Genomic DNA, 12,637 nt, shown 5'->3' with positions numbered 1-12,637 from the left:
TAAGGCGTTCTTGTCCTGCCAAAAGGAGGGAAATATTATCAATATGCATCTACTGCAAGCAGGTGGAGGTAACGGTTTGCTGCCTTTCCAGGCTTCCTTGGATGTGTAACAGGAGTTTTGGAGGTGTGTGTTATCACATCAGTGCTTTTCCCTGCACGGCTGGGAATGCCAGGAGCTGATAGGAGTCAAAGATTAGCACGATATCAGCCGCAGTATGAGAAGGGAGAGTTTGATTGGCGCTCAAAATACCACCATTGCTTCCCGTTATGTACTCATTTTGTTTTTTAGCCGCTGGAAAATATATGAGTGTGTATTGTTGTTGTGTGGAGATGAGTGTGTTGTGTCTGCACGGATGGTATCAGCGTACGGGCGTCGGTTCATCACTGTATCGCATCCCTATCCTGCTGGGAACCAGCGTCCTCTGCAGCGTTTTTCGACATCTGACAAGAGAAATAGAGCAAAAACAAATCTCAGGAGGATAAAGTGAGTCTTGGTCAAATTGTGTTAGATTTTAGAGATATTTTTGGAAGTTTTCACGTGAAATTCAACAAGAACGTCTTAGAAAAAGAGTTTACCAATCATGAAAAGAGATAAAAGGGGTGTCCAGATTAAACAATTTTCTTCCGATACAATACCGATATTGGAGTTTCCAGCGTTGGCTGATACTGATATTGAGCCTATACGATATCAGCAGGAATGGTAGATACCTTTACTGGTTAGGTTAGGTTAGGTTACTTTATTAGTACCCGAAGTTAAACTTGTTTTGCAGCCAGCAAGATGAGGACATCCATTTAAAGATAGAGAGAAAGGAACATCCTAGATATGCACTACAAAGACCTGCCACATAAAAAGCATCACAAACATTGCCAAGATCACCAAACAGTACATGTACTCCAAGTTCCCCATAAAAAGGATAAAACATATAAAATCCCAACCAGATACGATTTGGGACAGAATAAAACACCATAAAAAAAGAATACATAAAAGAATAAATTGCACAAAAATAAATATAGGCAAAAATAGGTACTACAGCTTATTGTTTTGCAGCATTGGAAAAGTTCTGATCAAATGAAATTACTTTAAAAAATCCGTCCATCCATCTTCTTCAGCTGATCCAAGGTCGGGCCTGAATCAAGTCAGAATTGTATTAAATAAGAATCACAATTTGCATGTAAGTCCATTTTTCCCGGCACCCACTATAAGCCAACTGTACTTAACACTATTAATTATTAACAGGCTAAAATTGATTTATGCTTTCTTTTAGTTGAAGTGGAGTGGTAATTGTTTATTTGGCAATACTGAGTGGCCACAGTAGTTCAGTAGATTAAGCTCATGACGCAGTAAATTGTGTGTTACTGAACACTTTCTAATTGGAAACTTTGATGATTATAGTTTCATACACAAACGTACGTTGAAGACCCCCCGGGGGAAGTGAATGTCTTAAAACCCTTCCTAAAATCTAAAGCCTATGTCCTTTTATCAACTTAAATGGGAACTCAAATCTTAATGCACTTTAAAATCCGCAAGTGAACCGCAAAGTGGCGAAGGAACACTGTTGTCATGATCTCCCATTGTTAGTTCCTGTATTTGGTGTCATTTCCTTTCCAGCACTCTTATTTTTTGGTCCATTTCCTGTTTGCCTCTATTGACTCCCTCCCCTCTGGTCTGAGTTTTCTTCCTGCACTGACCCCTCTTGCCTGCACTTTTGCCTGCCGTTTCTGCATTCTGGGGTCCGGACAAACACCAGACTTCGACAACTACGTTTGCATACTGACGAATAATGTCTTGAAGTCCTTTAGACCGCAATATTGCTCAATGAAGGACGCATTGTGTATGTCTAGCTTGGGTGCTATTGTGTGCTTATCTGTTGTGTAGCTGCGCACTCCTAGTAGCCTATAGCTTAGCATGTTTTTGACTGAAATAGATGAAAAAAACCCAACCTTGGGCTTATTGAAGGACATTTAGATGTAGATTTTTTGTATCGGAGATATACCGTATTTTTCGGATTATAAGGCGCACTGCGATGAATGGTCTATTTTTTTTTAAAAGCTTTTTTTCATATATAAGGCGCACCAGATTATAAGGAGTCATATTATTATGATTTTTTTTCTAAATGTAAAATACTTCCTTGTGGTCTACATAACATGTAATGGTGGTTGTTTGCTCAAAATGTTGCATAGATGATGTTTTACACATCATATTACCATGAATTGATTAACGTGGACCCCGACTTAAACAAGTTGAAAAACTTATTGGGGTGTTACCATTTAGTGGTCAATTGTACAGAATGTGTACTGCACTGTGCAATCTACTAATAAAAGTTCCAATCAATCAATCTTCAGGTCACTTTCTGACAGGCGCTTTGTGGGCGGGTCTTATTTACGTGCCTCCACTTCGTCAGCGTCTTCTCCCCGTCATCTTTGTTGTAGCGGTGTAGTGTGCAAGGACGGGAGTGGAAGAAGTGTCAAAAGATGGAGCTAACTGTTTTAATGACATTCAGACTTTACTTCAATCAATAACGGAGCAGCATCACCGGAAATGTGTCCCGTGAAAAACCGTCCGACCGGAACTGTAATAACTAAAGTTCCTTGGGTGAATAATGTAAACTCACTACACCGGTATGTTTTAGCGCTTTCATGGCGAGTTTACTGACAAATATAAGTAAGAACTTTACACTACTTTATATTGGAAATGGCAACAGTGGAGGATGAATGTCACATAACAAGAAGATAGAGAAAAAGGAGAAGCTTATCGACTACAAAGGCGGACGTGTGCAATTTTTCAGGCCTTATGCAGATCCTATAGATCAGCAGGTACCAGAAGGTAAGAAAAGTTGCTTTTGTATAATATTGCAAAACAAAACGCCAGACATGTCTTACCTTATACACACACCATAATAATACTCCTATGTTGAAGCACAGTACAATCTATCAAGCGGTGTGGCTTCATAGCTTACCAAAGTCCTACTAAAACATCCATCCATCCATCCATTTTTTACCGCTTGTCCCTTTAGTTTTATTTTTCAATTTGTCGCACTTTTATTATTATTATTTTTATTCTGCAAATTTTTACTTTTTATTCGACCCCTTTTACCGTATTGCTTTTGCACTGTCTTGTTCAGCTCATTCATTGTTTATGTTCTTTGTTTGTTTTTTTTGTTTTTGTTTTGTTTTTTTTGCTCTATGCTTTTTTAACCTGTAAAGCACTTTGGTTCAATTGAAAAGTTGTTGAAAACGTGCTATATAAATAAAGTTGCCTTGACTTGACTTGACTTCGGGGTCGCGGGGGGTGCTGGAGGCTAGCTCAGCTGCAATCGGGCGGAAGGTGGGGTACACAGATAGACAACATTCACACACTAGAGCCAATTTAGTGTTGCCAATCAACCTATCCCCAGGTGCATGTCTTTGGAGGTGGGAGGGGCCTATCCTCAGGTGCATGTCTTTGGAGGTGGGAGGGGCCTATCCTCAGGTGCATGTCTTTGGAGGTGGGAGGGGCCTATCCCCAGGTGCATGTCTTTGGAGGTGGGAGGGGCCTATCCTCAGGTGCATGTCTTTGGAGGTGGGAAGGGCCTATCCCCAGGTGCATGTCTTTGGAGGCGGGAGGAAGCCGGAGTTAAAGTTAAAGTTAAAGTACCAATGATTGTCACACACACACTAGGTGTGGCGAAATTATTCTCTGCATTTAACCCATCACCCTTGATCACCCCCTGGGAGGTGAGGGGAGCAGTGGGCAGCAGCGGTGGCCGCGCCCGGGAATCATTTTTGGTGATTTAACCCGGAGGGAACCCACGCAGTCACGGGGAGAACATGCAAACTCCACACAGAAAGATCCCGAGCCCAGGATTGAACTCAGGACCTTCGTATTGTGAGGCACATGCAGTAACCCTTATGACACCGTGCTGCCCGTACTAAAACATTTTGATAGATTTTTGAGCGCTGTGTGTAAAGTTCTATATTTTCAATGGAACATATAAAATGTTGGTGTTGTTTACTTGAGTCATATTGAAGTCTACACTTATCTCTTATGTGTGACTGCCATCTACTGCTCACACTTATCATTTCACCATGTACCAAATAAAATTGCTTCGAGGTCGGTAAGCTCAACCAGAATTATTCCGTACATTAGGCGCATCGGATGATAAGGCGCACTGTCGATGTTTTGAGGAAAAAAAAGGATTTTAAGTGCGCCTTATAGTCCGGAAAATATGTTGTATTGGACCAATGTCACCCCTCTTTCTTCTTCCACGCTCTCAAACCGCCTATTTCTGTTTGCCTTCAGGTCCAGAGGGAAAAAGCACGGTGTTATATTACGGACCCAGCTGAGCGTGCGCGTGCACGCCTGCATCGGTGAGTGCCATGTTGTTTGTGAAATTGCATTTCTTGTGTCAGACATGTGAGCAATCCCTTCAACTGGTCCAGATTGTTACATCTGGGATGAAGGACCTCCCACTGTGAGGAAGAGCTGGCTCTTTTTTATTTATTTATTTATTTTTTTACTCTCCCGTTGCACTTAGCGTAATATGGCATAAGCATCGGGGCTAAAAGAGAAAGGATGCAGTGGCACGAGGTGGGGACTTCATGTCTCTTAAAGGGCAAGCTGCAAGGCTGAGGGACATCAACCACCATTAGCTTGATGACGTCTGGATTTCATGTGTTCACATAACGCTTTAATTTTCTCACTCGGCGAAGGAATTTCTCCGTCGTCAAATCGCGTAAAGTCAACAGGGTTTATTATAGTTGTCTCACGGAAATATCCACACGGGCGATTTTGAGATCTTATTACGTTAGAGCAGCTTTTTTTTTTTTGTGTGCTGAGAATCTCATGAGAGTATTTAGTTGCCATTTCCTGCCCTCTTTCCAAAGGCATTAAATTAATCTCTATCTCGACGAGTCTTTCCCCTTCTCGCTAGCTATCCCCCACCGTCCGCCGCCAGTGTCAACACGCTCGCTGCCAGTGATAGCAGCGCCAAAGAAGAGCGGCACCATGGCTGCCTCCCATTGGTCCAACATCACATGGGGTTAGAGGTCGGCAGATGCATTTATGCAGTGCAGTTCTGTAGCATTTTATCTTCTCAGTGCACCATGCTATAGAAATGGATGTCACTTAGAGTAGTCAGTGTACAGCTTGTATCGCAATTTAGCTTTATTAGTCAGTTTACTATTCATCATGTTGAGTACACCTCACATAACACTGTTCAAATTGTGTCAATGTTTATTATTATTATGGAGCACCGCCGTCGTCCTCTTGGGCAGAGGTGTCCAGAGTGCGGCCCGCAGGAAATTGTTTAAGATTCTAAAAATACTATAACAAAAAAAACATCAAAAAGTGGAATATAAGAGCATGCAGGTGAAATGTAAGGAGAAAAAGTTGCAATGCTGACTCTAATAACACGCAGCTGTCATGCAGGCTGGTTTTTTTTCTTTAAAACTGTCCTTTCACTTTTTTGGGGGGAAAATATTGCATATTTTGTGTTTTCCATAAAAAATAGAAGTTTTCCATGACAAAAAGGGAAAAAAACTAAACAAAAAAAAAGTGGAATAAAAGAGCATACATGTGTAATATAACATGAACAAGTTGCAATGTTGACTCTAATAACCCACAGCTGTCATGCAGGCTGTTTTTTTTCTTTAAAACTCTCATTTCACTTTTTTGGGGGAATATATTGCGTATTTTGTTTTTGCCATAAAAATAGTTTTCCAAAAAGGGAACAAAACAAACAAAAAAAATTTGGAAAAAAATAATAAAAAATGTATAATCAACATATAGATCTGAAGTTGATCTAGCGATTTAAGCGTAGAAATTAAAAAAATAAATATAAAATTATGTTTTTTGGATCGTTTTTTTAAACTCTTTGCTCAAAAAAATTGTAATTAGAAAAATAATCAATGTTATAAATTATTGACCTATTGAAGGCTCATGTAAAATATTCCACTTTGAAATATTTTTTGGGGAAAATATTGCATATTTGTGTTTTCCATAATAAAAAAAAAAGTTTTCCATGACAAAAAGGGAATAAAACAAAAAAAACGTAAGAAAGTGAAATAAAAGAGCATGCAGGTGAAATGTAAGGAGAAAAAGTTTCAATGTTGACTCTAATAACACACAGCTGTTATGCAGGCTGTTTTTTTCCTTTAAAACTGTTATTTCACTTTTTGGGGGGAAAATATTGCAAATTTTGTGTTTGCCATAAAATAGTTTTCCAAAAAGAGAATAAAAAAACAAAAACATTCTGAAAAAAATAATAAAAAATGTATAATCGACATATATATCTGAAGTTGATCTAGCGATTTAAGCGTAGAAATAAAAAAAAAATATATATATATAAAATAATGTTTTTTGAATAGTTTTTTTAAACTGTCTTTGCTCAAAAAAATCTTAATTAGAACAAAATCAATGTTATGAATTATTGACCTATTGAAGGCTCATGTAAAATATTCCACTTTTAAATATTTTTTGGGGAAAATATTGCATATTTTGTGTTTGCCATAAAAACAAAGTTTTCTATGACAAAAAGGGAAATAAACTAAACAAAAAAAAAGTGGAATAAAAGAGCATACAGGTGAAATGTAAGGAGAAAAAGTTGCAATGTTGACTCTAATAACACACAGCTGTCATGCAGGCTGTTTTTTTTTCTTTAAAACTGTCATTTCACTTTTTTGGGGAAAAATATTGCGTATTTTGTGTTTGCCATAAAAACAGTTTTCCAAAAAGGGAATAAAACAAACAAAAGAAAAATTGAAAAAAATAATACAAATGTATAATCGACATATAGATCTGAAATTGATCCAGCGATTTAAGCGTAGAAATTTAAAAAAATAAATATAAAATAATGTTTTTTGGATCGTTTTTTTAAACTGTCTTTGCCCAAAAAAATTGTAATTAGAAACAAAATCAATGTTATAAATTATTGACCTATTGAAGGCTCATGTAAAATATTCCACTTTGAAATATATTTTGGGGAAAATATTACATATTTTGTGTTTGTCATAAAAAATAAGATTTCCCTGACAAAAAAGGAATAAACCAAAACAAACAAAAAACGCAAAAAAGTGGAATAAAAGAGCATGCAGGTGAAATGTAAGTAGAAAAAGTTGCAATGTTGACTCTAATAACACACAGCTGTCACGCAGGCTGTTTTCTTTCTTTAAAACTGTTATTTCACTTTGAAATATTTTTTGGGGAAAATATGGCATATTTTGTGTTTGCCATAAAAAACAGTTTTCCATTACAAAAAGTAATAAAAAAAATAAAAAAAGTGAAATAATAATAAAAACGTATAATCGACATAGATCTGAAGTTGATCTAGTGATTTAAGCGTTGAAATTTAAACAATAAATATAAAATAATGTTTTTAAACTGTCTTTGCTAAAAAAAAAATTGTAATTAGAAAAAAATCAATGTTATAAATTATTGACCTATTAAAGGCTCATGTAAAATATTCCACTTTGAAATATTTTTTTGGGAAAATATTGCATATTTTGTGTTTGCCATAAAAAAAAGTTTTCCATGACAAAAAGGGAATAAACCAAAACAATAACAAAAAATGTAAAAAAAAAGTGGAATAAAAGAGCATACAGGTGAAATGTAAGTAGAAAAAGTTGCAATGTTGACTCTAATAACACACAGCTGTCATGCAGGCTGTGTTTTTTCTTTAAAACTGTTATTTCACTTTTAAATATTTTTTGGGGAAAATATGGTGTATTTTGTGTTTGCCATAAAAAAAAGTTTTCCATGACAAAAAGGGAATAAACCAAAACAATAACAAAAAATGTAAAAAAAGTGGAATAAAAGAGCATACAGGTGAAATGTAAGTAGAAAAAGTTGCAATGTTGACTCTAATAACACACAGCTGTCATGCAGGCTGTGTTTTTTCTTTAAAACTGTTATTTCACTTTTAAATATTTTTTGGGGAAAATATGGTGTATTTTGTGTTTGCCATAAAAAAACAGTTTTCCATGACAAAAAGGGAATACAACAACCCCCAAAAAAGGGAAAAAAATAATACAAACGTATAATCGACATACAGATCTGAAGTTGATCTAGCAATTTAAGCGTAGAAATTTAAAATATATATATAAAATAATGTTTTTTGGATCGTTTTTTTAAACTATCTTTGCTAAAAAAAATTGTAATTATGTTATGAATTATTGACCTATTGAAGGCTCACGTAAAATATTCCACTTTGAAATATTGTTTGGGGAAAATATTGCATGTTTTGTGTTTGTGTTTGTCATGGAAAACTTATAAAAATAAGTTTTCCATGACAAAAAGGGAACAAAACAAAACAAAAACAAAAAAGTGGAATAAAAGAGCATACAGGTGAAATGTAATGAGAAAAAGTCCATAAAAAAGATAAACAGCCGTGATAAATTTCTATATTATTTAAAAGAAAACTGATTTTGTTGAATATAATTCTACCCAAACATTTAATAAAGTCAAATACAAATAAGGCAACAAGAGAAGTATCCAAAACCTGTAAATTTGCATATATGGGCATCTACAACAACAATTGATTTTTTATTTTTTTTATTTATTGATTATGAATCATTACAAATAAGAATTGTGATTCATTCCAAAATATATATTTTCTTGACACTGTTTGACATGTTTAAACATGCTTTGTCGCCTTGTCTTTCTTGAATTAAATGGTGTTTCTCACCTTGTTTGGTTCTAGCACTTGCAATTTTCTTTGTCCCTCTGGTAGCTTATTTTGCCATTGTTTCAATAATAAAAAATAAAAAAACAGACACTGAGTCGCCAACACTGAGATTCTTTGTTTGGGCTCAACAATATTTTGTTACGTGCAATGTTTGGCGTTACGATAACGAAACCTGGGCCGAACATTGTCAAGAAAACGAATACCGACCGCAGCTGTACACTGACTACTCTAAAGAATATTCAAGTTTCATTCCTCGGTATCGGACTACTGAAGCGGTATGAATGGTCACCCGAGAACAAAGGTATGCACCTGTTGAACGAGGCTGGAGTCATGGTGTGGTCTAAATCCTTGTCTTAAACCACTAGGGGAGAAAATAAACACTGCGCTCGTTTTGCCGCCTTCAAACCTGACATAAACAAGCACTTCCTCGGAGTGTCACGACCTGTTCGCTATCAAAGCCGCTGCATATCAACACCAACGGAGCGTTCTTAGCCCCCATTCAGAACCGAGCATGACGTCGATGGTGGCCAGCTGGAGTTGAAATCTAGCAGTTTGCTTACTCTCCTGCATGAAGCAGTTTAAAGTGTGGCCTTAAGAGACGGGTTGGTTACCAGCCCCCAACCCCCCCCCCCCCCCCCCCCCCCCCCCCCCACTCCACCCAGCTGTCCACTCATCCACCCCTTTAGCGCTCGCTAATCCTCCGAGGCCTTGACCCTCCGATCGCTGGACGAGTGGTCAGCATCATAGCCGCTGAATGAAAAGTCTGTCACAGTCAGACTGAGATTGCTTGCGGAATCAATCTATTTAAGGTTGCTTGATAGGCTCCAGCACCCCACGCGACCCCAAAAGGGACAAGCTGTAGAAAATGGATGGATGAATGGATGGTTGAGGATCTGTTTATGATTTGAACTGCACTTTTGAAAAATACTCACACAAAATAAACAATAAAAAAGCAGACAGGTGAAATGTTACAAGAAAAAAGTTGCAATGTTGCACCGATACCAATATTTTGGTACCGGTACCAAAATGTATTTCGGTACTTTTCTAAATAAAGGGGACCACAAAAATTGCATTATTGTCTATTTAAAAAAAAAAAATCTTTGGGTACCTTAAACATATGTTTATTATTGCAATTTAGTCCTTAAATGAAAGAGTGAACATACTAGACAACTTGTTTTTTAGTAGTAAGTAAACAAACAAAGACTACTAATTAGTCTGCTGACTTATGCAGTAACATATTGTGTCATTTATACACCTATTATTTTGTCTACAATATAAAGGACAAGCTGTAAAAAATGGATTATTAATCTACTTGTTCATTTACTATTAATATCTGCTTATTTTCTGTTTTAACATGTTCTATCTACACTTCTGTTAAAATGTAATAATCACTTATTCTTCTCTTCTTTGATACTTGACATTAGTTTTGGATGATACCACAAATGTAGGTATCAATCCGATACCAAGTAGTTACAGGATCATACATTGGTCATATTCAAAGTCCTCAAGTGTCCAGGGACATACTTACTGACTTTATACACATAATAGGAATTTTAAAAAAAGGAAAAAAGATTTTGTGACGATAAAAAAATATCGATGAAATCATTGTAGTATCGACGAGATACACTATTGTACTTGGTATCATTACAGTGGATGTCAGGTGTAGATCCACCCATGGCATTTGTTTACATTGTGACGCCGGTGAGCTACGGTGTGTAGTGAAGCATGTTTAGCTATTCCTCGTCCTGCAGTGATAATGATACTTGTAAGAAACTCACTTTATTTGTCGCCATGGAGGCCAGGATTAGTGATTTAGAAGTTACTAAAACACTGTGGATGGATGTTAGCTGCTAACTAGCTAGCCATGTCTTAAAGCAGCTCTTCCTGAGGGTGTTTCAGTGTTACAACTTCACCTTTATCTTTACTTTTTACACCAAAATGCGTCCATTCTCCCTTTTCTGTCTACACACTGTCTGCTTGTAAGTACTCTGTGTGCGCGCGCTGCCCAACATGCTCCTCTGCTTGTAAAACCAGCAATGTCACGACGTGACGACGTGTCGTCATGCCCAGGAACCAGTACTTTTCAAACAGAGTATAGTACCGTTTTTGATTCATTAGTACTGCGATACTATACTAGTACCGGTATACCGTACAACCCTAGTTGACGCTAATAACACAAAGCTGCCATGCAGGCTGTTTTTTCCCCTTAAAACTGTTATTGCTCAAAAAATAATAATACATCAAAATTAAAGTTATGATTTAATGACTTATTGAGGGCTTCAGTTATTTCACATTAAATATTCCGCTTTGAAATATTTTGGGGGGGAAAAAAAGGGCCTATTTTTTTGTTTGCCTTAAAAACAAAGTTTTCCATGACAAAAAAACATAAAAATAAGGTAAAAATGTAAAATAGAATAAAAATACAAACGTATAAGCGACAGACAGATCTGAAGTTGATCAAGAGATTCAGGTGTTTTAAGTAAAAAAAAATAAAAAAATGTATGATTTATTTTTAACACTTTTATGAGTGGAGCCTTTTTAGATCCCCATACTTGAGGGGGGCCCTAATGGTAAAAAAATATATTTATTTATTTTATTAGTTTTTAAAATGAAAAATATCCAAATAGCGCAGCATTCTTTGGTGGAAAAAGTTTGGACACCCCGGATTGAGACATTCTTAAAGATACATCTAATCTGATCCAGATCTCTGTTCTGATTGGCACAACATCAGGATGTATTTGCATGAAGGTCAAAGGTCATCCTGTACTTCACTATAGATTTGAAATGATACTTTTCTCTCATCAATAGGCGGCCATTTTTTCTCCATTAGAGTGCCAGTCTCCTGTCCAAAGGTTAATTTTAGCCGCCCTAACGGCCAGGAGGTGGTTCTGGCATGAAAGGGTGCAGGTTATCTTTAGAAAGTGCTGACGCGGCAGAAACATGCGAGGGAGGCAGCGTGGATCTACGAGAAGTCGCTTGCGTCCAACAAACATCTGCGTAAAAGATGGGGGGAATAAAAACAAGATATCATGTCTGTAATGTAGCATTTGGCATATTTTGCCCCTCTCATGACGTTCTAGAACCTCCTTTGATGCTTTGTTTGCAGTTTATGATGTCCAACCCCAGAACATTCCAATAATCTACAAAAAAAAAAATCTCCCCAATGAGCGGGTATTTTATTTTTAATTTTTTTTAATTTTTTTTTACAATAATCACAATCTTTAACCCCTATGGGACTTTTTTGTCCTTTCAATTTTTGACCTTGACTACTCCGAATAGAGTGGTTTGTGATGAATGGTTTATTTTTATTTCTAATTCATTCATTCATCAGTGATACCCAGGTAAATAATTTCAGGCAGTTAAGTGCCGCCAAAAAAGTCATCAGGGAGTTATTAAAAGTGTTTTTAGATTGACCTTTTGTTTTCTTTTTCTTTTTTTGTTGTTGCTCAAATCTCTTAATCAACTTCAGTCCTAAATAAACGTAGCAAACATGTCATGGTTTTGATTTCAGTTTAACCCTTTCATTGCCCCTTTGATAGAATCAGGTCAGTTTTTTATTTGGATACATAAGCATAAAATGAGCCGTACAGTAAACGTTAAAGCAGTGTTTTTCAACCTTTTTTGCATAGAAAAAATGCAGAGGCACACCACCAGCAGAAATCATTAAAAAACAAAGCATAACCAAGCATGCATCACTATAGCTCTTGTCTCAAAGTAGGTGTACTGTCACCACCTGTCACATCACACCCTGACTTATTTGGACTTTTTTGCTGTTTTCCTGTGTGTAGTGTTTTACTTCTTGTCTTGCACTCCTATTTTGGTGGCTTTTTCTCTTGTTTTGGTCATTTCCTGTAGCAGTTTCATGTCTTCCTTTGAGCGATATTCCCCGCATCTACTTTGTTTTAGCAATCAAGAATATTTCAGTTGTTTTTATCCTTCTTTGTGGGGACATTGTTGATCGTCATGTCATGTTCGGAT

At 36.7% G+C, this 12,637-nt stretch overlaps 1 protein-coding gene across 4 annotated transcripts in view; it reads left to right on the top strand.

Moving 5' to 3' along the window:
- fhod3a (formin homology 2 domain containing 3a) overlaps positions 1 to 12,637 on the top strand; it is a 136,764-nt gene that overhangs the window by 32,484 nt on the left and 91,643 nt on the right. For all 4 annotated transcript variants that reach the window (XM_061982411.2, XM_072915598.1, XM_061982413.2 and 1 more), the window contains one exon: positions 4,279 to 4,346. In XM_061982411.2, coding sequence (XP_061838395.2) covers positions 4,279 to 4,346 — 68 coding nt within the window. The remainder of the gene's footprint in view (positions 1 to 4,278; positions 4,347 to 12,637) is intronic.

This window comes from Nerophis lumbriciformis, linkage group LG21, assembly GCF_033978685.3.
Source record: "Nerophis lumbriciformis linkage group LG21, RoL_Nlum_v2.1, whole genome shotgun sequence".
NCBI classification, from domain to species: Eukaryota; Metazoa; Chordata; class Actinopteri; order Syngnathiformes; family Syngnathidae; genus Nerophis; species Nerophis lumbriciformis.
This window is presented reverse-complemented; position numbering and strand designations above follow the sequence as displayed.